Genomic DNA, 18,740 nt, shown 5'->3' on the forward strand with positions numbered 1-18,740 from the left:
CTCTGTAAAATGTATGTTTAACACAGACATTTACTGACTTTGTATTTTATGTGTTATGACTGCATCTTTTGTTTACCAGAGGGTGTACAGAGCAAAAAAAGTATTGGAAAACATTTGCCAAAGTGTCGGTGAAAGTTGTGAAAAATGACAATACCAAAGTGCCAAAGGGACCTCATCAAATGCCTGTGTTTTTATTTGAAAAATTACTTAAAGTACTCATATTATGCGTTTTGGCTGTTTCCCTTTCCTTTATTGTGTTATATATTTTTTGTGCATGTTATAGGTTTACAAAGTAAAAAAAGCCCAAAGAGACATACCATCACCAACAGAAATCACTGTTCACAAACTGCTCCAAACTGCTTTATTGTAGTCCAGCTTTTACTTCCAAGACAAAAGTGCGTCCCTTTGTAACACACGTTATAATGCTCACCTAGCTGCTAGCATGGCACACCCTCATACTCTGCTTCTCACTGGCTAGTAGTCCTTACCTAGCTACTCCGCTTGTGCAACTCCTAACAAAGATGAAACAGAAGTTTGATAAAACGGAGAGCTCAACACACAGGGTGAAAAGAGGAGCTGCAGCAATGCACAATACAACAAAAAAAATCGTGTTTTTTGAAAAATGATTTAACCTCTAAATACAGTTCTTAACCTGAAATGAGCATATATATGAAGATGAGCATTTTAATTGATTATCAAAATATTTGCTGATTGCCGTTGATCTTGTGCCGCTGCACTTTTTTAGGCATATGTATTCCAAAACAGGCTGAACTAGAAATATATTTAATTGCTCAAGAAAGTAACGCCCCCCCAAACAAACTCAACTTCCAAGCTCCCATGCAGGAAATTTTCTGCTCATGTAATGGTTAGCCTATGCATAGACCTCGAACTAGCTGACGTTATTGCTATTGTTAGCTAACTCAAATATGTTATAACTTGGGTGCAAGCCAAATTGAGATTTTACTGTTAAACATTATTTATGCATTTTACAAGTAACTGACACCAGCTAGCTGTTACTTTAATTTAGGTATTGCGCAGTAGATTATGGTTTATTTTGAAGTGACAGTGGTCAATACTTTGTCAGTAACACTTAGCAGTCAGTGCACAAGGTAGGCTAACAATTCCTCTTGCTTGAGACCATTTATTACTGTGTAGCGTGCGATTAATAGTCTTAATAGCATTTAACAAAGTTTACTAAGCTCTGTGTCATTTGAGAACGCATATTTTGGCATTTGCAATGCATAATAAACCCACGACCATCTTTAAGATTGTCATTCAGTAGAATTCAGCAGAATGTCGGCTACAGTCTCTCACAGACAGAAAATGGCTCCTGATGATGTGAAGTCTGAAGAACTCAGACTCTTAGTGTTACTGCCACAGCAAGCTTAGCTACATCTGAATGTGAAAGCTACATGACAAAATGAACTGGCGTTTTGATTGCATTTACAGTATGTCAGGATGCAAAGGCATGGACGACATCTTCTGGTAAAATAGAAAAAACATTTTGTAGTAGACAAAATGATGTATTCAATTAAATGGTAAAATAATGTTTAAGATTCAGAAATGTATCCTGTAGGTAAGATATAAATATAAAATGTCATTATGAATGATATATCAAACATTGTTGTTGACTTGTGTGCAATATTGCAAATCATTCTATTATGCTTTTATATTTGATTTGATTATATTTATTCATCAAATAGTTTATAAATAATGCAGGCTTTCAGTTTTAAATGTTTATATTTTTTCCGCATAAGATTTCTATACTGATCCTTTTTAATCGTATTTCTAAAATAATGCAGGGTCAATTCTGAGATATGTACAAAAAGGATCACGTGGCCAAGAGGAAGATACAGATGACCAGCAAACATCTACAAGCAGTTGAGGCACACATCAACCCCAGCCAGCCAGCAGCTCTGTAGACTGAGCAACAGTACCAAGCCCTGATCAACCACCCTCAACCAAAGGTTTAGGGACAGATATCCAGCAAAAATCTAATAATTTTGTTAATATTATGCACTTTTCAATACTTGAATGTGAGTGTTTTAGCTGTTCTACATAGCGTGTTTACAAAATAAAGTAAAGCAAAGCATAAAGAAATTATGCTTAGGCACCAAAATGGCTAGCAGCTGCACTGCTGTTGATCGACTAACTGAATAACTGTTTCAGCTGTAAATACATGGCTTTCATTTCAAAGCATGCATCCACACGTATGCCCTAACGGTTAACCATATAGACCAAGTGATGCAGTAAAATCCACTTATGAATTCAAGGGACTGTCCATCAAGGTAAGTCTACTCTTAACTTTATTTTAATTTTATTTAGTCTTCCTCACTATCAATTGATGCTTATTATTTTTTTAGTACAACAATAATACAATTATTAACAAGGACCCTCCTGTCCTATCCCACAACAAAATCTCTCTCCCTGCCGTATTACAAAAGCCCAAAAAACACATGACTGTATCATATGCACAGTACAATGTCACTTCCAACAAAGCAACAATACGCACAAATACAAAAACAAACAAGAATTGTACCTTTGCTATTACCCTCCAAGACATGCTCCAGTCCTTTCCCCTTCTGAGGTTCACCACTTATTTAATTTTAGATCTCCTGTCCCAAATTTTCCCTCTGTAGAAGCTCCCCTATGTCTCATTTTCTTAGATATATATTGGGCAAATGGTTTCAAAATGTTCTCATACACCCCTAATTAGTTTTTTTTACGTTAAACTCTCCAAGGACATACATTGTGCCCTTTTCTTGCAACTGATGCAATTAGCGAAGAGCACCTCATGGTTTATCTATCAATGATGCCCTGTTATTTTACAAGTTTCTAATGTTCTATGTCTTAATGTTGTATTGTTTGAATTGTACTCAGTTAAAGGCAAGTACCACTTATACCTGTTTCACACCACTAACCAGGGTTGGGCCAGAATTGTATGATCAGTGTTCAACTCTTATTTTGGAAATTCAAAGCAAATCAGTCAACATGGGTATGTTGTTACGTTTACGTTTTTGACAATTCAGAAAAATATGGCAAGGAGGTTCTAACAAAAAGATGTAGAAAAAAAGTCTCAAATGGTGAGATAAAATAGGCTGAGAAAAACAATAGTAAACCGTGTTACAGCTTTCTCTCACACTTTTAATAGGCTGTTTTTTTGTTATTAGAAGATCTGATGAAACGTCTGGTGTTGATCTATCCAGTCGGTCAGGTCTGCTTTTCTTACCTGTTCGTACTTCTCCAGCTCTGTATGGTAGATCTGTCTGATCTGAGTCAGTTTGGCCCTGTAGTCAGAGTGCTCTGCAGAGTTGTCCGCCCCCACACCTCCTGATGCTGCCGCTGCAGCCGCTGCTGCCGCCGAGCCTCCGCCTTTCTCCGGGCCGGATACGCCCTCTGCCAGCAGCATGTTGTCCAGGCGCATGAGCTGGGGATCCGGAGGCTCCTCCTCCTGGGCACCGCGGATACTGAGCACTAAAATGACAAGGAAAGGTCAGAGGTCAGTCATAAAGGTCACACCTACAGTGTCGTGATGCACCGTAACAAGCTGTCAGCTGAAGAGCCTGACTTCACGGCTGACACCGCTGAGCTGCACCCACACATCCACCAGCTCAGTGTGAGTGATGCAGTATGTTGTAGCAAAGAAAGACACACATGCAGAGAGTGGTAGTGTTAAATGTGCAGACAGTAAAGGAGGGGGCTAAATACTTCCATTTCTAAATTTCCTCCAGAAATGAACAACAATAATATATATATATGTACAAACACACACACACACACACACACACACACACACACACACACACACACACACACACACACACACACACACACTGGCTTGAGAAAGTTTACACACCCATGCTAAAGTTGATTAAAAAGAGGAATAAAAAAACATCTTTTGGAAATTGATCTTAATGCCTTAATTCAAAAATATTTAAATTAAGCGCCATGAAACTTGAAACATGATGAAACTCCATATCATCACATACCCTTCACAATACATTTGGCATGGTGTTAGTTCAGTTAGCCTAATACCTGGTTTAATTTTCATTGAGAGATAACCCTAACCCTAACCCTAATCCTTATGGAAAGTTCCTCATGCCAATCTCTATGTATGGTGAAGGGTATGTGATGATGTTGGGCTATTTTAATTCCAAAGGGAACTTTATCAGGAAGCATAGTATCCTGAATCCATGAAATAACTGGCCTTTAAAAATAAAAATGTGCCTGCCTCTGTGGGAATTTAACATAGGTGTGTATATTTACGCCCCCTGTATTTTAAGGAAGGACATTTAATTATTATTTATTTACAATAAATTATTCATTCACAAAAAAAAACTGGTGTCCTTAAAAGGTTTTTTGCATTAAGGCATTTTTTTTTTGTTCATATTTTTAATCAACTTTAGCAGGAGTACAGTCCCTGACAAAAGTCTTGTCGCTTATCTATTTTGTAGAAACACCTGCGATTAACCGACTTTTAATTAATCAATTGGTGTAAAGAATGCTCATATGAAAAGCTAAAACCCTCCCAAATGATGTAATTGCACGAAATAAATTAGTTTCACTAAAAAAGATTTATTATTTAAACAAGACAGAAGTCAAATTTCAAAAAGGTCAAAAGTTTTGTCGCCTATACATAAATTGAACAAATTTACTACAAACACTAAAATATGTCAGCAAATTAATAGTGGTGCTGTAGATTCAATTTAATACTTGTATGACTTCCATGAGCTTGAGGACTGCATCCATGCGGTTTGGCAAGGATTCATACAATGTATGATGAGTCATCAGGAATAGCTAGAAAGCAGACTTGCATGGCTCCCAAGTTCACAATATTCTTTGGTTTGGTCTTCCATGCTTCCTCTTTCATCCTACCCCACATATCGCAATGATGTTCATGTCTGGTGACTGGGCCGGCCAATCCTGGAGCATCTTGATTCTTCGCCTTGAGGAACTTTGAAGTGGAGATGGAAGTATGCGATGGAGCACCATCCTGCTGGAGAATTTGGCCTCTTTTATGGTTGGAAATATAGGTAGCTAAGATTCTTGGATTTGAGACTATTGATGTTGCCTTCCCCCGCAGATCTCTCGCACACCCCCATACTGGATGTAACCCCAACCATGATTTTTCCGCCACCAACTTCACTGTTTTCTGGGTGAATCTTGGATCCATGCGGGCTCAGTAGGTCTCCTGCAATATTTGCGGCAACTGTGGTGTATTCAACAGAAGATTCATCTGAAAAATCTACTTTCTTCCACTTCTCAGCGTCCATCCTTTTAGCAGGCTGTGGGCCTTGGCAAATGTCACACAGTTTTTTAATTGTCTTTTGTTAGTGCTGGCTCTGCACTGATTCGACCATGGAGGCCATTTTGAGACAGAATCCGACAAACCGTTCTGGTTAACACAGGGACCTTCAGGGGACCAGGTCTGGTGGAGCTCTGCTGCAGTGGAAAATGGGCTGGCCTTGGATTTTCGAGCCAACAAACGGTCCTCTCGAGCAGTTGTCTTGCGGAGTCTGCCTGACCTGGGCTTGTCAAACCATCTCCAGTGTCTTCAAATGTTTTTTAATCATCTGTACTTGACGCTGAGACACATTAAGGGTGTCTGCCACATCAGCAGTGGATCTGGTCTTCAGCCTCTTGATAATCAAAACTTTAGTCTCAGGGTGAATCTTAGGCATGTTTGCAGAGGTCTATTGCAAGTTGTGTAATGTCTAGTGTACTGGGGTTGTTTTTATACACACCTGAGACGTAATTGATCCATTATTAGTCCCAGGTGAAGCTAATATGACAAGGCGACTACACTTATGTCTTTGCAAAAATTGACTCAATGGGCTTTACCAAGCTGTGAATATTAGAATACTTTTTGACAGTTTCTTTTTGCACTGAAACATTATTACAAAAGCTGTTGGGATTAAAATGAGCCATTTCTTGTAAATAAATCTTGATTAGAAATATATTTCAGCGGCACTTCAGGTCAATTTGTACACAAGCGACAAGACTTTTGTCAGGGACTGTATGTGTAAACTTTCTCAAGCCACGGTATGTGATACATATATGTATATAAATGTCAACAATGAAGGAGCTCTGTTGAATAGTTGAATAAAAAAAGCTTTCTGGTCTCCATGAGGATGGTCCGGCCTCCTCCACTTTATAAGGCAGATGGTTAATTCTCTAAAATTGGAAATCCAGTCATCCACCTCCCATATTAACGGATGGCTGATTTAATTAAAGCTGAAACGATTAGTTAATTTAATCGATTATTTGATCCACAGAAAAATTATCTGCAACTATTTTGACAATCAATTAATCATTTAGGTCATTTTTCAAGCAAAAATGCCAAATACCTATTTCCAGTAGTACGGATATACTCTGGGTTATATAATTGTGAGTGGTAATGGTAATCTTGACATTCATCAACATTAATCTGGATGAGTACCTCTGCCTTCCACTAGAGGTCTCCCTTGCCATTCCTTAAAAGATTCAAGTCCTACCTCCTATTTTCTGAGTTGAAAAACATACCCAGGCTCTAAGTCTTCCTCCTCCATCTAAGAACCATTCATTTCAATATAAAACACCTTCTCCTGTGTGGAGTGTGGTGCTGCTTGGTTCCAAATTGATCCCAGAGTGGACATCGAAAGTTCAATGGCGGCAGCCAGCATTACAATACAGGGTTTTGGCCACAGTGCCAACAGGAGCTGTGACTCTGTGACTTTACGCCAATGTGTCAATAGCAATTTAAAACGTTACCATTTGTCTCGTTGTCACTGAATGAGATGGGACGTGCAGGGAGCACCTAATTAGTTCAGAGACAGAGAGTGCTTGCTGCGTTAACCTCCGTCTGCTGTCCGGGTTGGTAGGCCTGGGCAGGGGGTCAAGGAGCCCTGCTTTACTAGCAGAGGAAGAGGAGGGGGGTCCCTCAGTCCCCCGGTCTCCCCTATCTTTAAGTAGACTGGAAATGCAAATGTGGCAACTGTTGGCCAGTGGAAGACGTCATGGATTCAGGCCACAGTCTCAGCGGGAGGTAGATTGAGTGTGGGAGGAGTGTTGGAGGAGGAGGGTAGATGGGGGTGGAAGGGGGGGGGGTCTCTTGGGATGGCAGGACTGTACAAACATCTTGTCTCATTACGCAGACTCCTTTATCACTCCTGTAATGTATGGATGGGCTTGAAGGGGAAAATCTTGGATAGCTTCACACCGACCTTACCTCTGCACTGCAACAACTGCAGCCACGTTATGACTGTTTCAAACCTGCTCCATCAGAAACTCTAAACCCGCCTGTCCACTTTAGTCAATGTACATCAGCAGAGGCCCCCATCGCTCCCCGGCTCCTGAACACTCACCATTCAGGAGAGGCAGTTTTTCTCTAAAATTCCAACCTCATAAATACCAGACTAAAGTGGGTGTTAAAATGAGAGCACACCACAATACCCCATGGAGGAAAGGAAAAAAATGGAGTAAAGAAGACGAAAGGAAAATGTCAATTTTGACAAAGGCGCACAATAAGAATCTACATTTAGTATTCTAAGTTGGACTGAACATGAATGACGAGATTTAGAAGATCCACAGAATGTTTCTTTTAAAATTTTGACTTTCAAATTTGGCCTATTACTTTGGACAACTCACCAGACCCTGCAACTTGAATATATAGGTAGATAAAAAAAATGTCAGGACGCTCTAGTCAGATGTTTTTACAGAACACCCAATTTCCTCTGGAATTCATAAAAAGTCTAGACTATCAAATGAAAATGGAAAACAAAAATTCTCTGTGTCCACAAAAAAAACCTTTTGAATCCCTTCTGCCAAATTCCAACTTAACGTTCATGAAGTGTTTATTTTACTTGGCTGGAAGCACCTCCAACATCAGTCTTATAAGAGTGGCTGTTGCAAAACAAGATAATTTCTTAGCAGATCTCTTGGAAGGCAAAGAGAAAAAACACTAGTAGGGCAACTTTTTTGTTTTTGAAAAATGGACTAAGGCAGGTCATGGAAAAAAAATGGATTACATTTAACAGCTGAGCATTATGCTTAAAATAAATAGGTAAACGTGTTTTAAACTGGCAATTAACACAAACTCCGACATGATCCCCAGGCCTTGCTTGTTGACACATTTGTACCGTTGCTAACCAGCTGCATATCAAATCCTCTCCTCATACACAGCCTACATCCCAGCTTCATTCTTGCTGCTGATCCAGCTGTCTGGGAAAGCATCTGTCAGGAAGGACCCAAGAAGGAACAATGCATTACCCCATGTTGGCTGTGTACTGTCATCCCTCATTGACAGCACATTGTCACACTTACACAGTGTTCTCTGAGCTGGTAACAAGCTAAGTAGCTGCTGCCTATAATATTAGCTCTTCCTGCTGCCTCTTATCATATAATCTGATGGGAACCTGATCCAAGTGGGGTTAATGTGGATCTCACAAAAAGGATGCAACAGGGTTCATTTTTAATTTAAGCAACTAATCAGTTTGATCCTTATAATGATGACAGACCTAATATAAAAATCTCTTTTATGCGATGGGTAGTTTTCCTACGTTGAAAACCTGCAGACCTGCAGTCTGCAGTGATGGAAGCAAATGATGATTTATTTATCCCACCCTTAACCTAAACGCATGATCAAAACCATGGAGGGATAATCTCAAACAAATAAAATGAATTTAAGAAAAGAGAGGGATAATGTGCTTCCATAAAATTGGCTTTGCTGTGGGTCATAATTACACGACTCAGTAAGGGCCACTTTATTGGCTAATGGCAGGCTAATTGATTCATCCTAATGTTTTTTGAGCCTTGGGTCTGCTGGGTACTCCCTGTCCAATTGTACTGGTGAACTTACTTAGCCACCCGCAGACAAACATTGAAGGTTCTCCCAGGGATAAACAATTATCTAAGTGTATGTGTGTCTGTGTGATTTGGACCCCCCTCCCCCTCAGTGAACACACATTTTCTGAATGTCTCTAATGGACGCCATTTCTCTTTTAGAGGCCTTTCAAAGATTGCTTGTTGTCAGACAATGCCTTATTCATCCCTCCTGTTTTTGACAAGCAATTCTTACAAGGAGGCATGCACCAGGCTTTATTGATTCACTTTATTATTTGCGTTAATAATTGCGTTAATAATTAAAATGTGTAATTCTTCCATTGGCTTTGGTTGCTGATTAATTTACTAAAAGCCGGATTGTTAGTGTAATGTTGGAGGGAAACCTTTACATGTGTTTACAGCAAAAAAGCATCTCTGCAAGGATGGATTAGGTCAGGATGGGTGTGTACTGGTTGGTGGTTTTACTGCTCTGTGTACACACAGAAATACAAAATGTCATTGACTGAGAAAACAAGAAAAGTAAACTAGAATGAAAGAACATTAAATTTATTTAACCCCACAATATCTGGCCTTTTACAAATCAAATTAATATTTAATAAAAATTCAGGGCAATTGGCTTTTGGAGAGGCGGATGTTTAACTGTCTGGTTGTGTATCTGAGATACAGTATATAACTTAAGGGAAAAAGCTTATGGTCTTTAATAATAAACTCGGAATATCATGCTCAAAAATGATTTACGTCCCTATTTGGGGGAAAGCAGTTTTCATAAACCCCCTTCTTTTCCCCCTTCGTTGCTTGTTTTCAGCAAGCACATGTTTTCCATATATTAGTCATTCGAGAAGATTGGCTTACGGCCTCATATGAAGATTGGTGTGGGTATTAAAATATTAATTGAACTACTAGCAACAGAGATACATCATTTCAGAGCATCTCTGAGTTTGGGGTGAGTATTAGTTGAAAAAAGAACTGATAATTAACTCTGTCTTCTCTCTGAAGGGGAATGAACTGTGGCAAATTAAAAGTGGGTTAGCAGCCTGGGGCTAGCATCATAACTAGCCTCTTTGGAGAAATGTTAACACTTGGTAAGGACACAGGTTTGTAATGAATTGTCACATCATCTTGCCATACATGACAGAAGTTCATAAATGTGAGAAATTTTAAAATTGACAGCAAATACAACCAGGATCCAGTTCTAAAAATAAGCTTTTAAGTCAGTGACAATATTTGGTATCGTATCAAAAGCTTGTCAGGGGATTAAGATTTCTTCCAGGACACTGCTTGGATCTTCAAAATGATTCCGTTTTTTATGGCATAACAATATCAGACTGAAAGAGTTACAGCACACCATGCTCTGCAGTCCAGATATCTTATTCTATCAGATTAACGAAGGCAAATGGCAGGCTGTCAAAAAACATTACCATATGTAATCCCCTTCTAGATTTCAATGGCGTGTCTACAGGGAGTGTTGGCATGGCAGCTTGTTGTGGCGACCGGGTGATTGGGGGAAAGCCTGATGTTTAATTAATGATGTTGGGCTGTTCTGTCACAGTTAGCGAGATGGACAGTCAACTATAAAAAACCTCTGACTATTGGGTGCCTTAGTTCAAACTGGCAGACACCTTTGGAGGCCCACCATTCTGCAACCAGATGTTGAAATGTGATCTGCAGTGTTACATCACAGGTAGCAGCACAGGGAGAGTCAGCCAAAAGTGACATGTGATGCCGGTCAAGTGACAGCATGTCCAGGCAGATCAACAGCACCTGGCTTGACATTTCTAAAACCACTTTGAGTAGAAAGGCAAAGGGAACGAGACTTTAAAGTGAGAACCTGTGAAGTTGTTCTATTCTATTGCCAAGCAATATCAGCCAATAGTAACTCTTATTAAAACTTTTGCTGTCAGGTTTGTTTTTCCTGAGAAAAAAATCTGGTGCACAAGAAGTGATGCTTCCTGTGTATATAGGAGAAAGGAAAGGAGAAGAAACAGGTTGTTAGCATTAGCAGCAACCACCATAATGCTAAAAAACAATTACTGTTTTTTTTCAAGTACCTAACAGGCCTGTAACTTTCTGTTTGAAATTATTATGTTTTTTTAAATTCAAACTACTGTTTAAATGTAATGCTCTTTTAGCCACCAGAGTTAATCTTTATCAAAGGAAAAGACTAGACGAAGGTTGCACGTACACAAACGGTCTGGAAAGTGCACTCTTTAAAAACATTAACATTAATCAGGCAACAGCCAAGTTCGCTAATGATATATTGTATTCCTCAAACCAAAGATATTTAGAAAATGTAAACAGTATCTGGTACAATACCATCTTCACATTATTATCAAATATTATTCAATAATAATCCATAATCAATAATGTAGTCAACTTTTTTGGTCAACCCATAATATTAAGTTCTTATAGTAATTTCATTGTCATCATCAGCTCTGGTACTGATCACTTTTGACGCTTACTGATACTACTTATCTGACTTGAATATTATTGCTTTTATGGGTTCTTGTGTATTAAAAAATGCACCAGATATTTAAAGGAATTATATAATTGGCCAATTTTAAACCAGCTCTGTGTCCTCTTTGTGTGGGCATTGTGTTTAGATGAACTGTGGCTTCCCTCAATGATACCTCTGCACAGAGCAGCAGAGGTCTGTCGGGAACTGCCAGATGACACAAAACATTTCATCCGTTGGATCTCGGCAGACCTCTGCTGCTGTGCTCCACAGGGATCTCCGTGCAGTGAGGGAACACTGTTCAATGAAACACACTGCCCACACTGCAATGACACAGAGCTGGGTTTAAATCAGCAAAATATCTCTTTTGAATCTTTGCTGAGTAAAATGTTGTGGAGTTTTTAAATAAAATCTGGATACGATTAAATAAATATGTCTGATCTCAAATGTTTAGATTGATATTCAGCATGTAGTTATACCTTTTAATAAACAGAGTGATGTAATCTTGTCTTGAATAATCAGTCCATCCTTAAAAACAGCCCAGTAGCTAGATCTGATGAAAGCAAAATGCTTTTGCATTATTAACCCTTTCTGGTCAGGCCTGTCTGCTTAAATTTACATTGACAGCCCTGGTCCTATTTGTTTGCATTGGTGCTTCAGTGGGCACACTTCATTGTGGCTTTAGCAGTTAATAAATCACAGTAGAAGCCCCCTCTCTCGACACCAGCCTGTGCTACGGTGGTCCTGTCACAAGGCAGGCACCAGCGCCGAAGCGACAGCTACATGCTAATTCAACATCGGCATAATTCATTATACAGTCGCAAGTGTACTGGAATGGAAAGAGAACCAACATATACCAGGAGGATGACGACAGGCATCAAACTGTTAAATCCTGCTCCCCTTAAGTCCCCTCTGTTTGTCTTTGTAAAGACTCAAGTCTTCACACTCCTGCCATCAATAAAACTAGTATTCATTACTTATTAGATATGCACAAAAAGAGCTATGGGATGTGTAAAGAATAACATTATCATACCCCATTTACTTTCAAAGTGTAGACACAAAGTCATGTAATTTATATTAAGGGAAAAGGGGTTAACAGACAATGAAGATCATTACAAAGCAGCTGAGCTCCTTACCAGTGTTAAGAAGAAATCTGCCTTTATTGTAAAATATGCTAATATATAGAGCCACTTGCTTTAAGTTATACAAAAGCCATTGTAAAATGACTTTTCAAAAGGTATAACAGGAGCTATTGCACTAAAGGGAAAATTAATATAAAGATAAAGTCAATTAAACCGATAAGTCCTTCTGCTTTTCACTGCTTTTCAGAGGGTGAAAACCAAGGGGAGTGGAGTTAACAGCCTTTACATGTAAGTGCTGTGCTGTCTTCTCATCCTCTATATGGCCCATCCGCTTTGTAACCACCGGTTCAGATGAGAAAAAAGCAGCATAGTCTTTGTTAAGAAATACTTATCACACACACATACGGTTATCTGCAGAAACCACTAATAAAAGTAATTAGAATAAGGTCCACCAAGGCCTAAGGGCCACTGGTAATGTACACACAGTCTTTGGTACAGTGGACACTCACCTCTTATTGAAATGTACATCTGTCTGACACTTGGTTAACCAAAACCTTTTTTCTTGAGACGGATGGTATACACTTGTCCTAATCTAACTCTGGTCAGGATGTAGTTAACACAGACAGTGACAGCATCAGCCTTTCATCTAACCCATCAGTCAATGTGGGTTAGATGACATTTAAAGTGTGCAAAGAATATTTTAAAAAATTACGTTTCAATATTTTTGATTGTACTAAACTTAACCAACATTTTTGGTAAGTTACCCTTTAAAATCAATACACGCTTATGAGCTGTGAGAAGTTTGACCAAGGAGGGATTTTCCTTTCTCAGATTAAATTTTTCAATTTCTTGTAAAATAAATGCTTATGACTTATGATGTTTTAAGGATATAAACAGTGTAACCCTTATAACACCTCACAATTGAATACATGTCATGCAGTCAGACTAAGAGTTGCAATCCAACTAAAATATGGATGAATCTGCCATGTTGTGTCTGTCATGTCTGTTGCTGGACCAAGATCATCTGTCAATGTCAAATTGTCTTTCCAATTTTATTGGTTATCATGGTATGATGCACTACCAGCAACAAAAGTTTGACTAGACTTAACTTTTTCTGACACACTGCTATGTGACAGGCCCTCTGCTCTGACTACAGACAAGGATATCTGGAATACAAAGGAGAAGGTTGGTTGTTTTATGCATAGCTAGTGTCCACGCATAGCTAGTGTCCATGGCATTGACCTACAGGCTTTTTCACAGTATTCTATATATTCTACCATGAACATTCATATTCCTTTGTATCACTATGGGGTTATGGGGATTCTCTTCAACAAAACCAACCCTCTATGTATGGAATCATAAATAATTTGGTGCAGTTTATTTTCCATTTAAGACAGAAATTTGTCTTTTTGGTTTCTGATTGTCTTTTTGATATGGAAGAAATATTTATTCATAATTCAAATTAAAAGTCTAAAGAGAAAAGGAAACGAAAGTAAATTAAAAATATTATTATTTATACTATGCTACTAGGAAAAATCATTCCATAATTACGTTTAAAAAGAAAAAGGAAACATAAATGCTTAAACTGAAATCTTTGAAATCTTTTATTGATTGAGGAAAACATCAAATATGAAAGTCAAAAATGGAAAATAGAAACGCTTAAATGGAAAGGTCCCATGGAATGAAAATTGCACTTCATGAGAAAGACACATCATGGATTTCAAACGAGCAAATTGGCAGTTGGTCAAGGCCACACCCCCAGCCTCGACCTTGATGGGCAGAGCTTCTATTTTTGCCGGATGCCAGAGAGCTCCGCAGCAATTTAGCACACGGCAGATGCGGGACAGGAAGTCGAGCACAGAAACAAAATAAAGCATCCGGTTAATTGTCAAAATAAAATAGACCGTGCTCACAGCGGATCTTGTTTCCCTGCACTACACCTTAAAAACACAGCACAGAGTTGTTTCCTCTCTATTCCTCTAGATGGACACAATCTGTTGTTGTTGTGGTGGTTCTATTCAACATGAATTTGCGAGATCTTGTTGGTCATCGTGACTTCAGCTGTCAGTCACGGCCGCAGCCATTCCGCAACAGATTCAGACCTGGTGGGTGTTGACGGACGCCTGAGCACGAAGCCGTCACACAGCGGAGCTGATCCGCAACCGTTACGCATCCGTTGAAATTTAGGGTCAAGGAAAGCTCATTGTGGGACTGGCTCTTGTGGTTGTAATTCTGCGCCAAGGCTAAATTTTGGGAAACAGACTTCAGATTTGATATTAGGGAACAACTAAGGTCTATATAAAAGCATTCAAAGAGCACATTATCATGTGACCTTTAAATTAAAATCTCAAATAGAAAAAAAGTAATTAGTTCATTTTAGTCTTTGCACTTTATAATTTTTGAATTTGGAAATTTCCGTTTGACATTTTAAGAATCAACTTTTCAATTTTATTTTGACTTGACACTTGTCAATGTAAATGAAGAGGCGTGGCCCAAAGGCTGGTGGGAGGGTCTGAAACTAAAGGATGCAGAGGCATCTTATCAACAGCGGGGGGCGGGCTGAGTGCTGGGGAGCACAGTTGAGGAGCATCTGGCTGCAGTTTCGCTACCAGGCTTGCTTGGCCTCATCATTAGATGATAGAAACTGATGATGTAGGCCAAAAAAAAAGAACATGTCATGCAACAACAGCAAAGTTTTAATGTACTTACTGGTAGGGTAAGTGTGTGTGTGTGTGTGTGTGTGTGTGTGTGTGTGTGTGTGTGTGTGGTGGGGTTTTGTGTGGTGTGGCGTGTTTATTGGCGTGTGTGTGCGTGGTGTGTTGGTGTGTGTGTGTGGTGTTATGTCAACTTGCAGGTTCTATCTGTGATCAAATGTATAATGAAGTATACTGAAGTAAAACCAGTTCATCTCTCAGTAAAACCTGGTTGGGTTTATTCCATTGTTCAAATAACAGCCCACATAAAGGATGGGTAGCAGTTAAATAGCATCCAGACAAGTGTCCTGTGTGTCCCACATGAGATACTGAGCGTCCAGCAGCGTGCACCAGACTGGGGCCATCCATGGCCTCGGGCAGTGTGTCATTAACAGTCGCCTTGATATGCTCTACCTTATTAAAGCCATTCCTTCAGGAGAGCAGACGAACATGTCAAAGTGTAAAACCAGGCTAAGGAGGGAAAGTGACCACACTGCCACCCTCAGCTTCTGCAGGGGGCAGGGGGTGGGTGGGGATACGAGAACAGTGCAGCGGCTTTGTTGTCAGCCTCATCCCGGACCCCCTGATGTCCCTGTGATTTCCTTGTCAGTCTGTGTTAATGGAACTCGCAGTGGCTATGCTCCTTCACATTCTTATCTCCTGTAGCAGGACAGTCACAGAGCCCAGCAGTGTCCTTTTAGCCTCGGCTGACCAGGAGACAACTGCTGTGTTGAATATTGACAATGTTTTTCCTGTCAGTAAGAAATATGTCCAGGATGAATTACTTAGGAATGTTAAAACAAATCTACTCATACCTTCAGTACAAATTGGCCTTATATAATTTGACAAGTATTAACTGATGCAGAGAATTATTACAGCTTAACTTAATTTGACTGGTTCCCTCAGTAAAAAAAAAGCTCTGTAAACCCAGAGAAACATCTGATTGTGAAGCCTGGCAGCTTCCACCTCTGTCTCATTCCATCTATTTTACTACACACACTTGTATGCATTTTCACAGAGCAGAGCTCTCCTACTGCCAACCAGTTTATGTAAAAGTGATTAACAGTAATTAATCCTTAATCACCATGATTAGCCAAGTCACACTAAATTAAGCCACATCTGGAGCAGCTGAGGGCTTGAGAGTGGCAGCAGTCATGCTGGGTGTGAATGCTGATTGAGGTCTACCTGAAACATCTGAAGGCAAACAGCACAAGGCTCACCTCAACTGCTTGTTTGGACTTTGTGCTGTTAGGTGGCATGCAAATTTATTTTATGGACTGTTCTTATATAGCGCTTTTCTAGTCTCAACAACTACTCAAAGCGTTTTTACATAGTACAGGAACCGTTCACCAATCACACGCATTCATCCACCGAGGCTGCCGTACAAGCTGCCACCTGCTCATCAGATAAACACTCACACACATTTACACTCAAAAGGTGCAGCATCGGGGGCAACTCGGGGTTCAGTGTGTTGCCCAAGGACACTTCGATGTGGGACTGCAGGGCCAGGGCCAAGCTTCCGATTGGCAGACAAACGCTCTACCACTGAGCCTCTTATGGTGGCTGTGTAACAAATGTCCAAAAACATAAAAACAAACAAATTCAGCATAAATGTGTGTGTAGTTGTTCTTGATAATTCTTTATGCAACTAATCATACTGTGCAAAGTTTAGGTGTGTTATTACTGGCAACAAACAGAGAATACTCTCAACACAATGTTTTAGCTAAGTGATTGAAGTTTTAAAATCTGTCAATTAATATTAATTTAATTACATAAACACATAACATTAACAAACATTTTTGGCAAGGATCTATTTTTAATTAGGTTATTAAAGAATTGACCAAGAAATGTTAGGAGTGGGATATTTTATAGTTTCATTGCTCTCTAGAAGGCAAACTGTACGTAATGGAGACACTTTTCAAACTTTAACATTTCTGTACAGCAATTTCTTGTCACTTATTATACTCAAATACAAATACATTTGTGATAAGATAATGTCGTCAATATATCATCCTTTCCAATTTATCTGTCAGCTCTAATCTGTGTGTCATAAGACATCTAAATGTGAGCCCAAATATGAGCAAAGGTGGCATTCTGCATTATGAAAATATTAGTGTATTATTATTAAGAATTCATAATATTGTATTTTTATTATTTAACATGTTAAATAATAAGAATATGAGAAATTAAGCAAAAGTTATTGAAATCTGATGACTAAAACAGCCTTCCAAGAAACCAAGAAACAGACACCAGAGTAGAATCCCCATATTCACTGGGACACAAAACACACACACCACACACGCACACACACACACACACACGCACACACACACACACACACACACACACACACACACACACACACACACACACACACACACACACACACACACACACACCACACCACACACACACACACAGTCCCAGCGCTGCATTGTTAATTGGCTGAGTTGCCTGAAGATGTCTCGTGTGTAGCAGCAGTGTTGGCGGCACTTCTCTGTAGCTTTTCCTGCCAGATAAATGATGCAGGAGGACTGGTTGTGTGAAGGGGAACTGGTTCCATCACAGCGGGTGTGCTGTTTCTCTTAGCCCAATGTTTCTCTTGTGCCCCCTGGAGAGTTTTCTCCCTGCGCCCCAGTCTCTCCCTGTTACACAGCTCCAGATTAATTACACACTTTAATGAGCTGAATTATTAATGGAGCTCTTACTTGGCAGTTTAAGGAAATGCAGAAGAGAAGACAGTGTTGAGCATGGGGGAATCAGGGCTCTCATTAAAACATCACACAAGGCCTTTGGGGCCGGTGTTATTTAGCCAAAGAAATAATAGGATTTGGTATTTTATATATCAGGAACAGGGAAGCTGCTTGAGTATAAATCCAAAGCGAGAGATAGAAAGAAGAGCCCTACAGAGACTTGTGTACAACATTTTGTCATTATGATTTCCGGCCCAAGGAAAATGAAAGGCCATCTAATGCAGCTAGGAGAAAAGCTTTCCTTTCTGATTGTTCAGCACAGATGGGAGCAATATTATCTAAAATGAGGTACACTAATGCAGTAGAGAAATGAATTACAAGAAAGGCCATTTCTAGGTAAATATGTCTCATTCCCTTCTCACTCAAAAAGGGACAGTTTCATCTTGCATAACGGTAACAATGACAAAATTAAGAGTACAGGAATTGTCATTATAAAAGCTGCCAAAAGCAGCATGAATTCTTCACATATTCACATAATATCACACTTGCTGATAAGAGAACATCCCACAGTGAAGGGACCAGACATAAAACCATGAAACATGTTCCAGAGGTGTAAATTTATATTTCTGCTGAAGCAAAATTCAAACTCCTCACCATGACTATGTATGAGGTGTGTTTTTGCATGTGTGTTATGTATTCAATAAGAATTTTACAATGTTGGGAACATGTCCAAAGCATTGTTAAAGATTACATATATGATCTGACAGTGTTGTAAAAGAACAGAAAAAGGCAATTTGTTCTCTTAATGCACTTTAATGTGTCAAAGAACAGAACTATCTCTTTTCGATTTTTTGACAAAGCATCTTTATCAAGAAGCTCTTTATATTTCCGGTGTGATGATTGTGTTTATCAGACAGGATTCGCTGTGAGGGCTGCTGAACTATCACAAGCTACATGTCTTGAGAGCACAAAACGGCTTTCACGCTAGCTTGTGGATTCC

General features: G+C 39.4%; 1 protein-coding gene and 1 long non-coding RNA gene across 4 annotated transcripts in view; both read right to left on the reverse strand.

The window, feature by feature from the left end:
* Positions 1 to 18,740, reverse strand: part of LOC116695584 (pre-B-cell leukemia transcription factor 1) — a 63,917-nt gene that overhangs the window by 13,396 nt on the left and 31,781 nt on the right. For all 3 annotated transcript variants that reach the window (XM_032525924.1, XM_032525923.1, XM_032525922.1), the window contains exon 3: positions 3,230 to 3,474. In XM_032525924.1, coding sequence (XP_032381815.1) covers positions 3,230 to 3,474 — 245 coding nt within the window. The remainder of the gene's footprint in view (positions 1 to 3,229; positions 3,475 to 18,740) is intronic.
* Positions 14,552 to 18,740, reverse strand: part of LOC116695585 (uncharacterized) — an 18,282-nt gene continuing 14,093 nt past the window's right edge. Inside the window, exon 3 of the long non-coding RNA XR_004333501.1 lies at positions 14,552 to 14,700. This is a non-coding gene — a long non-coding RNA (uncharacterized LOC116695585). The remainder of the gene's footprint in view (positions 14,701 to 18,740) is intronic.

The sequence above is a fragment of the Etheostoma spectabile genome, chromosome 9 (genome assembly GCF_008692095.1).
Source record: "Etheostoma spectabile isolate EspeVRDwgs_2016 chromosome 9, UIUC_Espe_1.0, whole genome shotgun sequence".
Taxonomy (NCBI): domain Eukaryota; kingdom Metazoa; phylum Chordata; class Actinopteri; order Perciformes; family Percidae; genus Etheostoma; species Etheostoma spectabile.